Source organism: Rhinolophus ferrumequinum, chromosome 2 (assembly GCF_004115265.2).
Source record: "Rhinolophus ferrumequinum isolate MPI-CBG mRhiFer1 chromosome 2, mRhiFer1_v1.p, whole genome shotgun sequence".
NCBI lineage: Eukaryota > Metazoa > Chordata > Mammalia > Chiroptera > Rhinolophidae > Rhinolophus > Rhinolophus ferrumequinum.
The window spans coordinates 60,840,394-60,861,152 of NC_046285.1; the positions used below are offsets into that span (position 1 = coordinate 60,840,394).

General features: G+C 48.2%; 2 protein-coding genes across 4 annotated transcripts in view; both read right to left on the minus strand.

The window, feature by feature from the left end:
* Window positions 1–3,394: 3,394 nt before the first annotated feature.
* PSMD2 (proteasome 26S subunit ubiquitin receptor, non-ATPase 2) lies at window positions 3,395–12,163 on the minus strand. The gene is made up of 21 exons (XM_033088951.1): window positions 11,977–12,163; window positions 11,475–11,531; window positions 10,929–11,093; window positions 10,015–10,136; window positions 9,595–9,819; window positions 9,124–9,282; window positions 8,814–8,958; window positions 8,572–8,632; window positions 8,167–8,313; window positions 7,894–8,000; window positions 7,560–7,687; window positions 7,245–7,332; window positions 6,176–6,338; window positions 5,951–6,052; window positions 5,631–5,776; window positions 5,289–5,372; window positions 4,901–5,069; window positions 4,717–4,811; window positions 4,394–4,520; window positions 3,879–3,997; window positions 3,395–3,729 (listed from the first exon to the last, which is right to left on the minus strand). The coding sequence occupies exons 1-21, from the start codon at window positions 12,109–12,111 to the stop codon at window positions 3,547–3,549; spliced, it is 2,727 nt and encodes a 908-aa protein (XP_032944842.1). The 5' UTR covers window positions 12,112–12,163; the 3' UTR covers window positions 3,395–3,546.
* A 5,655-nt stretch (window positions 12,164–17,818) lies between these two features.
* Window positions 17,819–20,759, minus strand: part of ECE2 (endothelin converting enzyme 2) — a 31,625-nt gene continuing 28,684 nt past the window's right edge. For 2 of the 3 annotated variants that reach the window (XM_033087147.1, XM_033087122.1), the window contains 6 exons: window positions 20,614–20,717; window positions 20,315–20,425; window positions 20,122–20,189; window positions 19,751–19,941; window positions 19,542–19,637; window positions 17,845–18,833 (listed from right to left, as the gene is read on the minus strand). In XM_033087147.1, the coding sequence (XP_032943038.1) occupies window positions 18,657–18,833; window positions 19,542–19,637; window positions 19,751–19,941; window positions 20,122–20,189; window positions 20,315–20,425; window positions 20,614–20,717 (747 nt within the window). In that variant the 3' untranslated portion in view covers window positions 17,845–18,656. Of the gene's footprint in view, window positions 18,834–19,541; window positions 19,638–19,750; window positions 19,942–20,121; window positions 20,190–20,314; window positions 20,426–20,613; window positions 20,718–20,759 lie in introns of all 3 variants that reach the window. The other variant, XM_033087129.1, reaches the window with a different exon arrangement.

Consider the following 20,759-nt stretch of genomic DNA (forward strand, 5'->3'; position numbering starts at 1 on the left):
AGCACATGGGGTTTGCCCCGCCTCGTCATGTGACAGCCACTGCCCGCCCCCCGTGTCCCCTCCCGAACTTTAGAACTCCCAGACAGACCCCTTTCTGAGTTTCTGTTCCGCGGTTCTTAGTTCATTCATACCTTGAGCAAGCATTTATTGAGTGAGTATTCAGTGCTAGGTAAACTGCTGGCTGGGGGCCTAGAATCATTAAAGACTCAGTCCTGCCTCAGTAAATCGTGGTACGAATACGGAAAGAAATACGAATTATGCAGCCTTCGAAAATAATGTAGATCATTGAAAGAGCTTAAATCGAATGTTATGCTAAAAGAATTGAAATATTCTAACTAGGGAATTCATATGAATAGATTTGTTTTTCACAAAGTTCAGCCACTCCCAGGGAGGGTAAAAAAATCAATCATGGAAAATTCAGAATGATGGGAAAAGTAATCCCAAGTCCCCTGCCCAGTTGCCAAGAGGTTTGGGAAACCAGAAGGGTCTGTACTAGATCCAAATCCACGTAGTCAAAATCAGATAGCTTGGTTTCAATCCAAACTATTTACTCCCTGACAATGTACCTACCATCTACCTACTTAATACTTCCCATTGTAAAATGGGAAGCCACTGATGCTTTCTCTCACAATGATAATGTCCACTCTATTGGATTGGGGATTAAAGGAGTTAATTAACGTGAAAGTGCTTAAAACAGTGCTTAGGTACCTAGCAAAGATTCTGGCTCTCTCTTATTTTTTTGTCTCTCCTGTCTGTGTATACACATAATCTCAGAAGAAATATTTTCTCAGCAGCAATGGTTAACAGGTCACTTAATACATATGACTTATGTGATCTCAATTCGCACAACTGCCTACAGAATAGATTGTATTATCATTCCCATTGTGTATGAGGAACTGAAGCTCCAAAGAAAGAGCGAAATAGGTCCATTGAGGAGAGACTATAGTGAGAATGAAAATGCAGATCTAGAGTATTCTCTGTGACACTCTTCGAGTGCTGTGACTTTATCATGTATGGCTCCTCTCTCTACTGTTCTCATTTCTTTCTCCCTAAGCAAACTAATAAATAAAAACCAATTACTGCTTACATGCCAATTTGTTCCTCAGAAAACACTCTTGAACTCCAGTCAGAACAAGGTACTACTTGAAAGGTATTTCACCTAATTGCCACAGGCATCTCAAATTGTGCATTCCAGATAGGAATTTGTCATTTCTCTTTACTCAACAGAGTCCTTCACCTTGCCCCCAAACATGTTGCTCATGTATTCTTTTTCAAAGAATAGTGCCCAGGCAGAAAACCTGGGATTCATCCTACATTCCTTCCTGTCCACATCCTGCATCTAATCAGACAGCAGATCTATTGGTGTTTGGATCAAAATCCAGTTCTCTTGATTTTATCTTTAAAAAATCTTCTGCCCTTCCCCTTCTTCCCATTTCTACTGTCCTAGTTCAAGCATTCATTTCCCTTGCCTGGCCCTCCGTGGTGAGCTTTCCCTCCCAGATGGCTGATGTCACTTTCCTGCTCTCATTCAGTGATTGAGAGATACTTGTCAATTTCTTAAACAACAAAGCTCCTCTAAACCTAATCAGAGAAGGCTTAGAACTTTATCTCCTGCTACACTGTTCCCTCATTCTATATACTTAGCCAAATCAAATTATCCATGGTTTCTGAAAACAAATACCTTTTCCTCCTTCCAGCTTTTGCTACTCCCTTAGCTGTATCCTACTCTCTTTTCCTCTGGACAAAACTCATCTTCCTCCAAGTGTTTCCTCAAAAATTTCCCCTCATTTACCCGGGTGCTTAGGGCCTATTTCAATGATCCCAGGGTACATTGTTGACACCCCTGTACAGTTTTGATCACAATATTATCACAATTGTTTTCTTTTCCATTACATCATCTTTTTGAGGATTTTTTTCAATCTTTGTATCCCTACAAACTATAATTATGTCCAATGCAGAATAAGTTTCCACTGATATTTGTTGCTGAATGAACCATTGAATGGTAAAGAGCCACTATGAAAATTTCTCACTCTAAAGCACAGTCACTGTTGTGGGAGGGGCTTATCCTTTTATTTTTATTTATAAATCACTTTCTAATTTTAACATCACTATTGGAAATCAGGTAAGGCAATTACTGTATACTGTATCCCCATTATATAGGTAACAGAGGCTCATCAGACACGCTCATTTGCTCAAGACTACAACAGTTCCCATTAAAGGGGCTTGACAGGTCTGCTGTCTCCCAAGTTCAGTGCTTCAACCTTTTATACAGGTGTTTTATACAGCCTCCAGAGTGACAGTAGGGAATACAATAGATAAAAAATCCAAAGCTGCCACTTCTCCAGCTAGCCAAGAGTTTGGACTACATTGAGGTCCACAAGTCTCCAAGGCTGCAGAGGCAGATAAATATAGTGAACAAGGGCATAGGCTTTGGAGTCAGATGGACTTAAGATTCCAATCCTGGCTCCACCACTTACTATGCAATCTTCAGTGAGTTACTGAACCTTTCCAAACTTTACATTCCTCACCAATAACACACAGGTAATACCTACCCCTCAGAGTTGTTGTGAGGTCTCAGAAGTATGTAGAATTCTTCTTTCAACATTTATAGACCTATTAAGTGCCAGTCACTGTTCGGAGGCTAAAACCACAGTAAGTGTTGGATAAATGCAAGTGATTACTGCCAGGGCATGTTTTCCTCCACTGCATCCATGGGGTCCAGGCCTCAACAGGCTATACTCATACTGGCACCAGCCCTACCAGGAAGAAGGGCTGCAGATCAAAAGTGATTACATTCCAGGAAGGAGGCCATGTTTTCTCCATTGCTACACTAGGAGGAAGGTCAGGGTCAAGCTTTCTTATGCAGTTTCTGCACAGAAGTAGATGTTAACATGATCAAATCTCTCGAAGAGCAGGCTCCCAAGAGGGACAGAAGGTCACAAGAGGTAAAGATGTCATTTTCATTCAGCAGCACAGAAGTCAAATTAGAAAGAGTAGGGCTAACTCTGCCTCTTAGACCGGGGATCCTTAGTCCAAAGTCAGGGAATGGTGGGCTTCAGGTGGGTGTGCATTGATGGGGTGGGAGTAGGGGGTGTATGGGATCCACAAGCCCCTTGGAAAGTTATTTGTAAGAGTTTGTGTAAAACTTTGTATATATGCATCTCCTAGAAAGGTCCATTATATTTATCAGCATCCCAAAAGTTCATGCCCCTAAAGATGAACCACTGTTTTAAGATGACTAGGAAAGAGAAGGAAAAGGGGTTTAGTTCTTTCTGTTAAGGGCAGCTTCCCCGCGAGCCTAGGCTCAGAGTTGCTACAAACAGCGACCTCTCACATGCACCCCCCACCTCAGTCTGGCCTCTAGTCACGATACCCCAGAAAACAAACAGAAAGGGACCTCAGGGATAAAGGTCTTTATTCAACAAAGTTATCTCACCAGTAACAAAAGAACAGGAGGTTAACAATTCCCCCAAAGGTCTGCAGTAGTGTTCACCGCTAGCAGAAGGAACCAAAACCCGCTTACAGCTCAGAGCCCCTGGTGGCCACTTAGAGGTCATAGTTGGGGTTCTTTCGAAGGATAACAAAACCTTCCAGAATGGGGGTGACAGGAAGAAACTCCTCTGTGGCCAATTCGGCCCGCTCCCCATGGGCCAGCAACACTGGGGTTGTGTGTGTCTGGAACCCTGTGATGGTCTTAGGCTTGCCAGCCTGGCCCACCACATCCACTGCCTGTAGGGTAAGAAAACTGAGATGAAGGGACTCCAGATGGCAATGTAGCAGCAATCCAGATCCCATACCAGTGTCAGAGAAGCAGGTCTATGTGCATTCTCCAAGTTATAGAATATAACCTGAGCCCTCCCCTCTGCTTAACGCCTTACCTGGCCCACTCGGACAGACACTTGCAATGGCTGCAGCTCCTCGTCAAATGTAACCAGCATTCGGGGCTGCATGGCAGCCACCAGCCCATATAATACATAGTGTGATTTGCCTAGGATGACTGAGAGAGCACAGGATATAGTTAGAAGCATAAGGGCAGACCTGGCCTAAACCTTGGGACGTCACTCCAGTCCTGACCCTTTAACCCCTCAGGTACTATGAACCAGAAATGCCCCCACTTTATTCTGCCCCCAGCCCTCAGATTTTATATAATCAGTTTCTCCCAGTCACCCAAGAGCAGAAACTGGGTTTATTTCTCCATCCTCAAATCTCTTTGGGCCAGACCACAAGTGTGGGAGATGAAAGCCTCATGAGGCCCTCACAGATCCTAGCACCTCAGGAGCCCAGTGTTATAGAGCTAACTCAAAGTCCTACCCCTAAATTATCAAGGTGGCCCTGGTAGCGGTGGAGACAGGGCACCATGTGCCACCATATAAGATTCCTGACAGGAACTCACTGTTGCGGACATCCAGGAAAGAGACAAGCACAGTGAGCAGCCCAGCCACGGCCACTTGACTCATAAGCTGCCGGTCACTGTGGTAGGGGCAGAGGGTGAGTGTGCCCTTCCCTAAATGTGTCAGGCCCTGAAAAATACAGAGAAGTGGAGGTGGGGAGTCACATCTGAAAAGACATCAGCTAACCCAGCCACACAGAAATCCCACAACACACATCCTCCCTTCTGACCAACTCAAGTTCCCCTTCATGTAACTATATGTCTCCCTTCCATCCCCACAGATAGTTCCCTTGGCACACTCTAAGGAAACGAGTTCTATTCTTTACCTGTGCCAAGCGCACCATGAAGAGGTTGTTGGGATCCTTGGCGTGATACTGGGCTAACTGGCGCAGCATTGCAGCCAGACGGGCATTATTGGTACCTGGAAACGTTAAGCATTACAGCAGCTTGAAAAAGGGGCCTCAAACCTTCCTCCAAGCTGTTTAAGATCTTTTCCTGACTGATACTCACCACTGCCTACCATGCCCATGGCAAAGATGGAGTTATAGGAAACTTCTGGGTCAGCATCATGAGAGAATTTGCTTAGGGTATCCAGGATGTTGAGTCGTGGATTTGAAACAGAGATTAAGGCCAAAGCTAAAGGCACAGCCCGTCGGAGTGTGGGCTCCCCATATCTCAGCTGGTGGTAAAAGAAAATAACAACGGTGTCACAGAAAGCAATAAAAACAAGCTCAGATACAGGAACAGACTGATGGGTAAAAGGGGCTTTAATCAAAATTTTGTAGAAAGGGCACAGTAAAAAATATTTCTCAACCATGAAAAACCATCAGCAAAGTCTCCTCTGGGGAACCCCAGCATCAAAACCAATATATTCCCATCTTTTCCATGCGATACTCACCAGGTGGCCAAAGGTTCGTAGTGCCATCTCTGCACCAATCTCCTCTCCCATAGCAATGAGGGCAATACCGAGCACAGCCACTCCCTGCAATTGAAGAGGCAGCAAAACCCAGTAAGCTCAGGAAACAAAATACTCACCCTTGACTTGAGTCCCGTCGAAGAAGAAAAGCTGTCCTGTGGGGCGCACCCTTCCCCCTCATGTACAGAACCCAGACTCGTGCTGTTTCAATCCCCAGCAACACCCAGAGAGGCCCTAAAACAAACCCAAACCCAGCCCGCCTGCTCTCCCACATGCTTATCTTTTCTCAAGAGCCCCCTCAGAGTGCCCCGCTGCCCACGGAACCTGATGTGCTCCCATGTCGGCGGGGGCTTCCTTCTTATCCTTGTCTTTCTTTTCCTTCTTGTCTTTGTCTTCCTCCTTTTCCTTGGAGTCGAAGTGTTCGCTACAAATGTGGAGCAGCTGCTGCACCTTCAGTACATTCCCAGAGCCTGCAGCAGGATGGTTAAAGGCAAGGAAGGGTAGAAATGAGAGGGCACCAAGGAACAGCTTACTCCGGGAAGAGGAGAAGCTAACGCAGATCAGAATGACTGAGAGAGGACAACAGTCTGCAAGGAGGTCCAGGGGAGAAGGGAGGAGTTACTGGGAAGCAGAAAGACACGGACCTGCATAAGCACACACATCCACCAATGTGTTGGCAAAACTGCGGAACGGCTCTGACACAACCTCCAGCGCAGCCAGGATTGCCTCAATGGCCTCTCCCTTCCCTACGGGACAGATTCAAGGGGTCAGAGGACACCTGTTTCCATACAGCACAGCCTGACACACAAACTCTCCCTGTTGTATCTAGTTACTGTCAGCCTTTTGCCCAAATAGAGATACTCCCTCACCCAGGTGATTGAGGCCCAGGCCAAGAGGAAGCCAACGGGCATAAGTGTCCTTGAGCTCAGTCTCCGACTTCTCCATGATGGTCTGAAGGATAGTGGAAGTGACATCTCCATTGCAGGATCCCACTGCTATCATTCCACAGGCTAGAGCTGTCACACCTGCCACCTAGAAATAGGAAAATCAGTATTACACAGTGTAAGTTATTAAAATAGTTGTTTACCTATGTTGATTCAAGACAGCCAACCCTACAGTCTGCTATAAGCCTCCCAGGTAATAATCCATTTCTGATGGTAGTCAAGTAACAGCAGTAGCAACCATTCACTGAGTACTTTCCATATGTCAGCCACTATGCCAATTACTTTGCATATAACATTTAATCTTCACAACAACCCCATGGAACAGGTTTGTTTTTTTTTTTTAATTTATTGGGGTGACAATTGTTAGTAAAATGACATAGATTTCAGGTGTGCAATTCTGTATTACATCATCTATAAATCCCATTGTGTGTTTACCATCCAGAGTCAGTTCTCCGGAACAGGTCTTTTATCGATGAGAAAAATGAAGCCTAAGAAAGAAACTGAGTTATGTGTCCAAGATCACATTGCTTATAAGCAGAAGTGGCAGAATTTGAACGGAGGTCTTTCTAACTAAAGCCCCTGCTTTCAGCCACCATACTATATTTACCCATCACTAAAGCTACTGTGCAAAAGTGAGAAAATTTAGGATTGGCCAATAACTAAAACAGTGAGAATCACCCATCGCCAAGCTGGGTTAAGTTACTCCCTACTCTAGTGTGGCACTTCCTCGGAGATCCCAAGCGCTGGAACTCAATACTAAAATGTTAACTCTTTAGCCATTAACACCACCAGGGGCTTAGAATCCCAGTTCCAAGGGATTTCACTAAAAGTGATACACTTCCCTCGCCCCACCCCCACCCCCACTTCTATCTATCCATCCATCCCTCCCTTCCTCCATCTATCTCCCCTAACTTTTTTTCATTATCTATCACAGCATGGTAGGACTCCGAGAACCTTCCCCACCTCCCTTAAATGACCAACAGCCTCTACTCACCTCCATACTGGACTTGGAATCTCCCATCACAGGCAGCAACAGTGTTAGGACATCTTCGCGATTGGAGCCAGCATAGGCCAAGCCCAGCCTGCAAAAGCCAGGGATAGGCAGTCCCCAACACACATCCAAGGATAAGACAAGGAAGAAACAAAAAAAGGACTGGTCATTCATGAATGATTTCAACAGTCACCAAGAACCAAATACACAACAGGCACAATGGTAGTTCTTGGCAATACAACACAAAGGTGAAAAGGTCCAGTTTCTGTTTTCACAGAGTTTCAGGCTGAGGGCTACCAGAATAAGAAGCAGCCTTACCCAAAGATGGAACCAAGTCTCATAGTGTTGCTGTTGTGGAGAACATAGTCTGAGAGCAGAGCCAGAGCAGGGTCACACTCATTCCGGACCCCAGAGTTCACGATGCCACAGGCCAGGAGGGCTCCTGACTGCAAAATGCAAACAGGGTCTCCACTTAGGCTATTCTACCTGCCTCACCACGGAGGACGCAACGTGAGCCTCAGTGCAGCACCCACAGCATCAACTTTTAACTGGAGTTGAAAACCAGGTAGATCTTACCAGTGAAAGGGAGGCCCTGTGGGCCCTAGAACATAGAAGGGGAATGTCCCTATTAGCGGGCTATGCCCAGACCAACCTTGATATAATCCTCAGAGGAGTACAGGTACTTGTCAATCTGTGTGAGGCCACCATCCACGTCCCACAGTAGAATCATGCCAAGGGATGCAGCTGCACTCAACATTCCTATGTCAAGGAAAAAGCTTAGTTTTAAAATGGTCCCACACTGAGAAAACTATTATAAAGAGCTCTCCAAGGAATTGCATTGGGAATCGCTTGTCAGGTAACATATGGATCTAGAAGATAACAAGTGACCAAAGCAACACAAAGATAAAATGGAACAGAATTATACCATGATCCTTGTTCTTATAAAGCCATTTGTTGCCATCATCAGTCAGCAGCTTGTCCTGGCCAAAGGCTGCATTCACAAAGCCGTTCACGAAAGAAGAGGCCAGGTTCATGCGGGCAGAGTCCACTTGAGAGCCACTGCCCCCAAACCCTGCAGAAGAGGGAGAGAAAAGCAAAGGAAGGCTGGTTTAAGAGTAGGGCAAGAAAGGAACACAGCATGGCGGCTGGTCTCTGGTTCTGAGCTAGCCCCTTAGGATCCTCTATCTTTGCCCCCAACAGTGACCTGGAGAAAAGCTAAGTGGGAATTCTGAGCTCTATGGAATAAGCATGTTGGGCCAAGCTATCAGTCCCAATACAAGGGGTAATTAACAATACTCCAATCTCCACACACATGCAGATGGCTACTCACTGTTGTTCTCTAGGTGGGTTTTATAGATGTCATCAGGCACCTTGGGCTCCATGATATCCAGCTGAAGAAAAGTCAGAGGGTCACAACTGCTACCCCAGGCCTCCCCTAGCTGTCCCTTCTGCTATCCCACTGAATGGCAATTCTAACCAAGAAGAGTCTAGTCAGTTATAGTCAGAGAAGTGCAATGTCAGAGAGAATCACAACCAAGAAGAAAGCCTTGGTGGTGAAAAGGGCAGTCTCACCTCCCGAGCTAACGCCAAGAAGTTGCTGTTGAGCTGCACATTGGACATGATCTCTGTCAGGTCCTCATACTCCTCCACATCTTCACTCAGCTCCAGAAACACCCCATGCCGGCCTAGCATGAATGCCATCTGCTTCTGCACTACCCTGGGGGAGAGAGCCATCACATCAACTCAGCCCCCGTTCACTAAGGGCACAGAAAAGCTCCTCAAGTCCTAACCAGAAACTGCAAGTCCCAGGTCTTCATGCAAATGTCCCCCCCACCTCCCACGCAAGCTTATCTCTTCCTTTGCTGACTTCTTCCCTACATACACATCCTTGCAGGAGGTGAAGATGTCTTCGACCAGCTCCATGTCATTGAGCATCAATGCCAACCTCAGAGCTTCAGGGAAGCGACTGAACTTTCGGAACACACCCAAGGCACAACGTAGCAGAGCAGAGTTCTCAGGCTCGGGCACGTAATTCACACAACTACGAAGGTAAAAATAATAAAGGAATCAGAAGTTCCAGACATTCATTTACCCCATTTAATTCACTTACCCAAAATAAATACTAAATGCCTGCTGTATACATACCAGGCACTATACTAGACGGTGGGACTACTAAGGAGACATGATGTCTCTGTCCTCAGCTTACAGACAATAAATTAGCTTACAGACAATAAATTAACTACAGTCTGACACTACCTTTGATGCAGGTGTTCTGGGAAAATAGAGGAGGCACAATTAAGAGAGAAGTGCTGGGAAGGGAGGCCTGCCACCATTCCCTACCGTGCTTACGCACCTGGTGAGATAGAGGCAGACCTTTGCATATGCGTTCTCATCAATGTCCTTCTCCAGCATATCCACCTGCTCGATTTCCATGAGCAGGTCGCAGGCCTCATGCTCCGCATTGTGGGCCATGTTGTAGGGGACAATCTCCTTCACAAGGGTCAGCAGTGGCTCCCGCTGTGTCTTCTCTGCATCATCCAGCTCCTGCCACTCCTTAGCCACTTCTCCTGCTAGATGCCTATGGATAGACAGGCCGAAACCATTAAGGGAGCACAGCTTCCCAGGAAGCACTTCCCTGTGGGTCAAGGAATTTAACGTCTGCGAAACTCAATCCACTGGTACTCCAAAACAGATAGTACCCCCAGGTCCTCCCAAGACTAAACTCAGAATTATGCCTCAGCACCCCTTTCAGATTCCCAAGGAAAGGTCTTACCTGACATACTCATGACCCCATGATGCTAATTCCTCTTGGGATCCCACTAGCCGATACTTGAGGCATTCACGCTCCCCACTCATGGTCATGGCCAAAACAGAGATGATATCAGCAGCAAACCGCTATAAAGAAACAAGTCTTTGAAGTCATATCCAAGGTAAGGGAGGGTGTTACATTATGTAATCAAGACCACTATCACTAGCCCCCAAATTAAGCACTAACTATACACCAGCTTCTATACTAGAAATTTACACACGTTATCTAAGCTAAGCCTCATGATAACTCTAAGGTTAGTGTTGCTACCTCCCTTTTAACCCAACATGGCTAAAGGGCGACAATAAGGGGAAAGTGGAGAAAGATGGATTGTTGATGTTATTCTAATCACAACAATAAACTATTAATTGAAAAGTTTTAAGCAGAAAACACTCACAATCTAGAAAGATTACTATGGCTGCTATATGAAAAACAAACTGTGTAGGAGGTCAAGAACAAAAGGAAAAAGGCCAGTTAGGAGGCTGCTTCACTAATTCAGGTGAAAACTGAAGATTTCCTGGATTAGCATTATTCCAACAGGCAAAGAAGTGATTGAACTGGGGACATATTTTAGAGATAAAACGAATGAATGTACATGGGATGTGAGGAAAGAAAAAAGTTAAGGTTACACTGAAATAAATAGATCATAATAATGAAATCCCAAGGTCCAACATACATGACAGAAACAGTACCTTCTGTTCACAAAAGAAAGCAATCCTCTTGTCTGCTCTTAAGTGAGTATTTTGACTGTGATAAGCTCTGTTCAGCCAGCTCAGATCTCAGGTCTGTCAGGCTTCCTGTAGGACTTCCCATGAGCCCCATGGTCTTGATGAAAAGGAATTCCTAAACTAGGCCTCCACCAACGCCGGAAATAGTTTTACCTTATTCTCTCCAGGGGCCATGTTCTCATAGATTTCCTTCAGCTTGCCATAGTGTGGACGCAGAAATTTGAGAGGCTTGGGCACTGACGTCATGGACGTTGTAGAAGAACGAATTTGCCTTCGCAGTTCCTCCAGGGCTGGTCGGTACAGGGATGTGTCCTTCTCCTGAAAAGGAGATGTAGGGGTCAGACAAAAAGTTATAATACATCCCTCATGTCATAATACACAGCTGTTTAACAACTCCCCTAGGAAGTCACTGTCTTATTCATCTGTGATTCTCCAACTACCTGCACACTGCCTGGCACAAAAACAAATGACCCCAGTGAAGAGTTCGAGAACTGCTTTTCCCAGGAGAGACAGCTACAAAATCTTTTAAATATCCTTTGTTACTTTCCTCTCTCACAACTTCGCCATAACACTGACCCTAAAATACAGTCCACCTTTCCCTATACCTCATATAGGACTTCTTGCCCCAAAATGGACTGAAACAAACAAGTGGGAAAGCTCCAAACACGCACCAGCTCCTGTTAACATATCATGACTCACCCCCAGTCGTTCCACGAGCATCTCCAGTTCATCCTGAAGTTGTTTGTCCTCTTCAGACTGGAGAGTTGGGGTAAGAGGCTCATCAAGAGAAGGAATCCCAAACACATCCTCCTCCCATTCACCCTGGGGCAGGTGGAGAGTGAGCCTGCCTCCTTAGGGACCAGGTGGACAAGGAGAGACAGCGGGAATGGGATGCCCTGGCGGGAAGGCAGCTTGGTTTCTGGACCAGGCTCTGCGTGAATGCCATTCTAAAAACTGGGGTGACAATGACCCGCCCGGGCCCACATCACCAGACGGTGGTGAGGGCTGGCGGGGGTGGCGGAGGTTACCGCGCGGAATGGAGGATGAGGGGCAGAGAGGCGGGGTGCCGGGAGCCCCGAGGGTCTCCCCATCCGCCCTCCCCCGAGCGCCGCGGGGCCGTTGGGAGTCGGGCCCGAGGCCTGCGGCACCTCCGTGACTCAGCCTGCGGCCTCCTCCGCCGGCCCCCGGGGCCACACCTCACCAGCTCCTGCTCTTTGTCTTTGTCCCCAGCATCCCGCCGGTCCTTGCCGCCCGGCTTCTCGTCTGCGCCGCCTGGGGCCGTCACTGGGGGCTGCTGGGGCTGCAGCGGTGCCTTGTCTCTGCCTCCCTCCTCCATCTCCACGGCCACTGCCGGCCAGCTGCGTGCGCACCACTCGCACCTCCCCGTTTCCCAGGTAGCATCGCGCGCGTCGCTCAAGGCTCCCTCCACCTCCAGAGCCCGCCTGCGACCGGAAACGTCGCCGAAACCTAAGCGCCCCAGCCCTCGGAAGCCAAATGAAAACTACAATTCCCAGCCTCCCGCGCGCCATAAGCACCGCCTCTGGACCTAGAGTTTCCTGAACTCCACGGGAGTCTGCAGTCTGGGATTCGTACGTGTTGGTGAGCTGGCTGCGAACCGAGAGACCATCCATAGGTATCTTCATAGCTGTGTGATTAGTACTCACAGTTGTTAGTACCCCAGTTGGATGCGTGGTGGGACAAACGGACGAGATTCTTGAAAGCCAGACGCTTGATTGCCGTCTATGTGAAGTTTGTGTAATCTAGGTGTAGCTCCATACCACAGTGGAATATTGACCTCATTACATTCCCTCCTACCCCCAGTTGAAGGAAAGTACTCCAGTATTACCGTGAAGATATGGCTACTACCTTAAATCCACCTGCGGAGCCAGGTGGAGTAAAAATTAATAAAGTCTTATGCTCCAATGCTAAGTTCCGGAGCTGAAAACAGAACAAGACAAGGTCTTTGTCCTGTCTGTTTTGGTATTCCTCTCCCTGTTATGAGGAATACCTCTCCCTGTTATGAGGAATACTCTGTGTCAGGACTGATTTTGAATATTACATTTTGTTCTCACAACCTTTTAAGTTTGGCAGGGTTTTGTCCATTTTACAGAGAAAATTATATGGTAAGGAGTAGAATCAGGAATTGAATACTGATCCTTCTGTCTTTCAAGCCCTTGACTGTTTCAGGCAAACCTCAAAATTTCTTCGGTTGGGCTAGGTATGAATCCAGAAGGTGAGAAAGGAGGGAGTAATTTTTCTCCCCTTCATCTGATGAGAACACTCATCATTTGGCCTGGCGTCTTATTTTATGGGTTCTCAGACATTAAAGAATGCAGAAAATTTGTTTAAAAAAAAACTAGTACAACATGATTAGCACTGAAAAAATGTTGGCTAAATATTTGTATACATATACCTGTAAAGGTCTGAAGCCCATTTTAAAACCTGTTGCTCATTTCCACTCACTGCTAGGATTCTGGGGATGACTTTGCCTTTGCAGAGCCAATGACTCCCCAGTCCTGCTCTGCTGACAGAAATTGGGCAGCCGATAGCCGTTCTGCCTCGTCTATCTCTGGATTCAAGATGTCCATACATTGTCATGCTTTCTTCAGTCATCTGTAAATGTATTTCTCCTAAATCTCTTGTTTTTCCATGACTTCTTTCTCTCAAGTCTCAGCTTTTGTCTTCTATATCAGTCATGTCCCAGCCAGCACCTTAGAGGAGATGGGGTGATGTGGCATAAAACACAGGCTGTCAACAGCTGGCGACTCCAGAGGAAGAATCTAGGAATATTTGTTGCACTATGTTTCAACTTTTTTGTAGGGTTGAAATGTCGAAAATAAAAAGTTGGAGTGAGTAGGAGAACATAAGCTTTAGAGAGAGACAGACCTGGTATTTAAAGTCAAATTCTGCCCTTCATTAGTTGTGATAATTAGTCAAGTTTTCTAACCTCTCTCAGCCTGGTTTCTGCCTCTGTGAAATGTGGGTAATAAAATATCTCCCTCATAAGTTGTTATGAGAATGAAATAAAACAGTGTATATAAAGCCGCTAGCTTTACCTTTATACCTGGCAACTAGAAAGCAGGGAGTTGTCATTTTCCAACTACCTCAGATCTGCAGGGCTGACTGAGGTAAACATTCTTGTTTCCTGCCCCCCACCTCCAAGCATTCAAGCCCCCAAGCCTCTCCAGCCAAATGCAAATGTCTGGCAGTAATTTTCAAGGCCCCACGATAACACTGATGTCCTGCCTCAAGCTTCGGTTCAGTCAAATTGCCTTCCCAGAAGCACTCCTTCCTACCATTTGGCCAAACTCCCAGCCCTGTGGCCAAATTGCTCTCCAATAAGGGACCAGCTCATCACCTGTTCCTTCCTACCACCTTCCTTCAAATTGCATCCACAAGCCTGCCATGCTGCCCCCAAACTCATGGCCTGAGAGGTAGAGCTACACATCTGATGGATGGCTCTGCTCATCTGAGAACCATTCAAGACAACACATCACTTATGTAACACCAGAAGTGATCCTGGCAGGACACAACTTCGCACTGTTTCCACTAGGTTGCTACTTTCTTCGTGTGATATTTTTCAGTCAGATTGCACTGTGGCCCTTCTTTCTATTAATTCCCAGGACAGCAGGGAATCCCCTCTTTTCGTACCTACTGTCACAACTTCCCTTCTCCGGATTCTCACCTCTCATTATGCCCCTTCTGGTCATCCTAAACATTTCACCATGTCTGAACACACCCTGCCCTTCAGGCTGATCAGCCTTTTCACACTACTTATTCCTTCTGTATGGAATGCCCTTCACTGTTTTCAGCTAACAAATTCTCCCATCCTCTGCACTCCAGCTCAATGTCACCTGTTTAGGAAGCTTTTCCTACTCCACCCTTCAAGCTATTAATTTCTTCCCTGTGCTCTCACCGTGCTTGATACATGTCTCCCTCCCTAGACTCTGAGCTCTTAGAGGACAGGAACTGTGTGCCCCTAGCACTCAGCCTAATGCCTGGCTTGTGGTAGGCCTTGACAAATACTTCTTGAATGAATGAATGAATGAATGAATGGCTTTGCATTCATCTTCAGGTCATCTTTATGTATAGTAATGGCCCATCAGGGGCTGTCTTTGGAGCCCAGAGCTGGGCATTGGGAAACCGTCCAGATTCTGCATTTGTGAGTCAGTATGGGCCCACTGAAACTGCTTATTTTATAGGGGACTCTCTTCCAGCCTGACATGTCCAGCGTGTTTCCAAGTGTGAAATCATATTGTTTGGCATTTGTTACCTAATTGTGCATGGGATTTAGTCAAACTTCCCAGTGGGATAGTGTAGGGCATGGCCCAGCACCTTACCAATAACGGCTCCCACGTGCCCATCCAGGAGCACCGCCTTTAATCCTCCTCCTGCCTTCACACCCCAGAGCATTTCACAGGTGCATATTCATCAGCTTGGCAGGGCTACCGAGGGTAAAGGTCTGTCACCTGATGTTCACCTTGCCTTGCTTCTGGAACCAAGGACCTGTAGAGTGCTCAACAAACAGGTGTTACCTGGCTGAATTTCAGCTCAACATGTGCCTGTTTCCTGCAGCTGCCTGGGTGTCACATGTGCCTGGGCCAGGGGAGCTGAGTAGCATGGAAATGTACCTGCTGGTGATGGTCTCACTTGGATGTATGAGGAAATCGCCCAGAAGACAGATGTCTCTGCTGGAGTCTAAAGTCTGTCATGACTTAGAAAACTAAATGCTGGTGATTAAGAGCATCTGAGTTCCAGATGTTACTTTAATGCAATCTGACATTGGAAGTTATGTAATCTTTGTCCTTAGTTTCTCTACTTGTAAAATAGAGACAATGATAGAACCTCCTTATAAGTTATTGTGGGAATTTAATGAGATGATGTTTCTAAAGAGCTTAGGACAGGCTTAAGCCAAATAGGGACTCAATAAATGAAAGTTGCTTTTTATAATGATTTTATTATCATTATTAGGCATTTTGACCTTTCTGCAAATATGGAGTTTCTATGTCCCAATGGCCCGCTGGTCAGCATCCTAAGTTTGTCTCTGAAATCAGATGTCAAGGGAAAGGCAAGACTTTATGCTGCCAAGCTATTCTCTTCCCTCATTATGCTGTCTGACATTATAAATCTCATCTTCTGTGCAACACCCAAACTTCACAAGTCATTTCTCAATATTTCTTTGGATTCCAGAATTTGATAAGTCCATGAATTCCTTCTTTTTTTTTTTTTATATTTTTTTAAAGATTTTATTGGGGTAGGGGAACAGGACTTTATTGGGGAACAGTGTGTACTTCCAGGCCTGTTTTCCAAGTCAAGTTGTTGTCCTTTCAATCTTAGTTGTGGAGGGTGCCGGGAGCTCAGCGGCAGCTCAGCTCAAGGTGCCCTGTTCAATCTTAGTTGCAAGGGGCGGAGCCCACCATCCCTTGAGGGAGTCGAGGAATCGAACTGGCAACCTTGTGGTTGAGAGCCCACTGGCCCATGTGGGAATCGAACCGGCAGCCTTCGGAGTTAGGAGCATGGAGCTCTAACCACCTGAGCCACCGGGCCGGCCCCATGAATTCCTTCTTAAAACATTAAAGCTGAACTGGTCCTCAGACATCACCTCACCCAACCCACGTATTTTAAAGACTGCTAAGGATACTGAGCCCTGAAGAGGGGGTGAGACATGCGTACTGTCACGTATTTAGGGGGTGGTAGACTTGGAGCCAGAAGCAGGTTTCCAGATGTGATGGTCCCCCTTTCCAACGCATTTTGCTGTCCCTTCTAGAGTCAATGTTCGCAGAGGCTCACGCCGTGCCTTCCCTTGGTCTTAGAGTTCCCAAGGCCACTTTGGTCCTTTCTGAGTAGCCAGCTATTTCCTTCCATTGGTGAGCAGCCAGCACTTTCAAATAACTTGACAGAGGCCCAAGTATAGCACTTTATGGGGCAAGTCTGGTGCTGGGACAGGATACCAACGATGGGAACATACTTGTGTCATCACCTGGGGACCAGGGACCCCAGCACCAATCAATGGCAAAGCCTCACACTTACCCTTCCAAATTCAACAAACCCACCCCCACCTCGGGGAACAGTGAGTTTTAAAGAGAATTGAGACTGGACTCTCTACTGTTTTGCTCTAGTTGTCGTTTTACAGGTAAAGAAACTGAGACTCATGGAGGTTAGGGAATGGGCTCAGGTTCATATAGCTATCAGGGCTTCGATTTCAATCCAAGTCTCTTTGACTTTAGTGAAGTGGTTAGGGTTACATCTGTAAAATGGAAACTGGAGCACTTATTATGTACATTGCTATGAGGATTAGAGGAGCTCGTGAAGATGAAAGTGCCATTGGAAGAAGAGTCATTTGAGGAAAGGAACCATCTTATTCATCTTTGCATCACCAGTGCCGACACATTGTTGATAAACAATACACTTAAAAAAAAAACCTATGAAAGTATAAATTAATAAATGAATGAATAAATAAATGAGCCACCTAGCAGAAGTGCCTGGAACACAAGAGGTTTTCAATAAATACTTCTTTCCCCCCCTCGCGCTGGAGGGTGGCAGCCATAGCTACAATCCGTGTGCCTGGCACTTGGTAGGCTTGATGTAGATGGGATGAGGGACGCTCAGGAATACTGAGCCTTTGACGCCAGGGGAAAAGTGTGTCTCTTCAGCCACAGACAGAGGCCAGTGCTCCAAGCTCCAGAGACTGGTGTGTTACCTTGTCCAGGGCTTCCCTCCTCCGACCCTGGTCCAGTAGTTACCCAGACTCAATGTCAGGCCCAGAGGCACGTACCAAGGGAGGGCAGTGGCAAATCCTTCCACCTGTGGAAGAGCTGGCAATGGGGATATGGCCCCCAGTGAGCTGAGGATGGCCTCTGCCCAGTCAGCCCCAACTCCACTCCATTCCGTTCCTCCACGCCGCCTCTCTTTCTCTGTTTTCTTGGGGCTTCAAAACCTCAGTCCCCTGTGTCTGGTGAGTGAGCCAATGAGTGTCCAGGAGAGCGCCTGGCATATGGCAGGTTCTCAATAAATATTGGTGGGATAAGTAAACGAATAAATGAAAACAGGACTGAAGGAAGAGACAGGCTGACTGATGCGTCTATTTATTGGCACAGGGTCCTACAGGGCCAAGTCCATTCCCTCCCCACCCTCTTCCCTGTAAAAATAAACTCTGTTCTTCTCCCTGTTCTGTCTGCTTTCCTGCTCGGTCCACAGAGACTCAGTCACCCCCTAAGACTTGTGCCCCAAGACGTAGGAACTAGCATCCCCTGCACATACACACTTCCCTCTAAGTACAGGGAAATCAGGAGAGAGCAGGAAGGCTTGTAAAGGCCCTCGGGCTTCCACTAAGAGCTGAGTACAGTTGGTCTGTCAGTAAGGGTTGGAAGCATATGGGAAGCAGCAGCATGAGGAACATGGGGGTTGGGGGGCAGCCCCTGACGGGGGTGCTGCAAGGAGCTGCATCCACTCCCAAGTGAGCAGTATGTGAGCCTCTAGGAAAAGCATGGGAGGCACACCACACACCCACACCCTGCATGGTCAGAGCGTGGCAGGCACAGCAGGCCTCATGGCCACCAAGCCAAGTGAGCTTGGAAGCAGAGAGGCCATCTCCTTCCTGTGGGAGTTGGTGCCCCCCCCACCCAGGCCTCCTCCAGGTAAGGTGACACGGAAGGATGTCACAGTGAATGGTGGGGGCTCTGCTGGAGGCAGGGGCACCCCCAAAGCAGAGGCACAATGTGGTGATTGAGCAGGGACGAGGACTCATGTCACGTGTGGTGTGGAGAGGCTGGACCCCGCCTAGCTGGCATTTGCCTTCTCCAAACTCCAGAGCAAACAGCCTTGCTGGGCAAACTGCCGCAGGCCCTAGCCACAGCCGACCATGTCTCCCCGGACCCAGGTCTACCACACTTCACATAGCTGCCCTGGGTTCATGGGGGAGCCGACAGGGCAGCCGAAGTGCCGCAGGAAGTCACGGGAGTTGGAGAGAGTGCCCAGCACACGGAAGCGGGCAGGGCTGTGGGGGTCGGTCACCAGCCCCTCGTGAGAGCTCTCGGGTGTGCGGACCGAGCACCACACCTGCAGGCCAGGACAGACACGGGGACATATGGTGTCTAGTGTGGGCAGGGCCACAGACTTGGCTATGGCAGAGCCATCCCAGGGACGCAAACCACCACTGCTTTGCCCCTCAGTTCAGGAAGCCTCAGGGACACAGGCAGGGGCTCAGACAGCGTCTTAGCCCCAACCCCTTGCTATCAGCACTAAGGGCGGGGATAGCACCCTCCCTCCCAAATTCCTTGAAGGCCTTTCAAAGCTGCCTTGGTAATGGGGTTGCCCAGGATGGATGTGTCTGCGGGGAAGAAGCCCAGCCTCCAGAGAAGACCCTAGAGGAGACCCTGCCTGAGTTATGCTCTGCCACTTACTTTATTCCTGGGTGGCCCTGGATGAGCCACTTTGTCGCCGACCTTTACTTTCCTCCTCCACAGCCACCTCACAGGAACACGGTGAGGCTCAATCTTGCTCCCCACCCTTTTCCCCTCAAGCGGGGCAGCCCTGCCTTTGAGATCTGCAAAAGCCTCCTGAAGAATCCTCCCTGCTCAGGCCTCCTCACATGCTTTGGTGGGCCCCAGCCAAGAGGTTCTGGGTTCAAGGCCTCCCCAGACCACCTTCTACACCCCAACTTTGGCCCCATTTCCCAGTCCCTTTCCTGCTTGCCTAGACTTCTAATGACACACCCAGGAGGGAGTGGGAGAGGGGCAGACCCAAGGCCACCCAGAAGAGCAATACCTGGGCAAATCCCACAAAGAAGAGCTGGTGGTTGGTTAGCCCCACGGCTGGCAGCTGTTGCTCCTCCCCGTGCTTTCTCAGCCACGCTTTGTAAGCCTGGGGTTGGGCACAGGGGTGGCAAATCAGAGCCAGCCCACCACCTCCACCCTGTACCATCCCCCCCAGGGCGGGTGGGCCTCAGCAACTGGAAAGCCAGCCAGGCCACTCACGTTGTAGGCAGCCTTAAGCCCCCCGTTGTCAGCAATGTTCTCCCCCAGCGTCTGGCGGCCATTGAGCTTCTCCCCATTGACCTGGTACTGGCCATACTGCTCCTCCATACAGGCTGTGTGATTCCGGAAGGCTGCCAGTGACTCATTTTGCCACCACGGCCGTAAGTTCCCTTCCTTGTCATACTCGCGCCCTGAGGAGAACAAACTTTTGCACCCCACCAAGACCAGAGCTCAACCCTTGAGGTCAGGACCTCCCCCATCCACCCTGGTCCACAGACTCCAGGGTCCCTGGGGCTAATCCCAACATCCCAAGGCCATGCAGGAGCCACTGGGAATCCTAGGCTGGAGGGGACAACTCCCTGGGCCTCTACCTTGGTCATCAAAGGCATGTGTCAACTCATGGCCCATCACTACGCCGATGCCACCAAAATTCAGGGCCCTGATAGGTGAGGAATGCTGAGTGAGCACACGGCAGAGGAGACTTCTGGATCCCACCTCCAGCCTTGCTCCCAGCCACCCGCTGGCCCAGGCTCCAGTGCCCAGCTCCGCCTGCCTCAGACACACTTGGGATGGTTGCAGGCATAGAAGGGGGCCTGCAGGATGCCGGCAGGGAAGACAATTTCATTCTTGGTTGGAAGGTAGTAGGCATTCACTGTCTGGGGGGTCATGCTCCACCTAGGGGAGGAATGGGGAGAGGCTGAGGCTCCTGACCCTCCTGACGCTGCTCCCAGCCCAGCAGCCCCGACCCACCTCCTGCAAGGACTTGTGTCTCTGCTTTGGGACCAGTCTTGCCCCCACCCCCAGCCCTGGAAACCTCCCCTATCTCTCTTGCTGCCCCAGTGTCTGTGGCCCTCCACTCTCACTGGTCCCGGCTGGGAGGCTTTCGGAGCTGGTCAGCCATCACTTTAGCAGAGAAGTTGTACAAATTCAACATATTCTGGAAAAAGGAATCTTCAGAGACTTCATACTATGGAAATGATGGGAATTAGAAAGCAAGCAGAAAAAACAT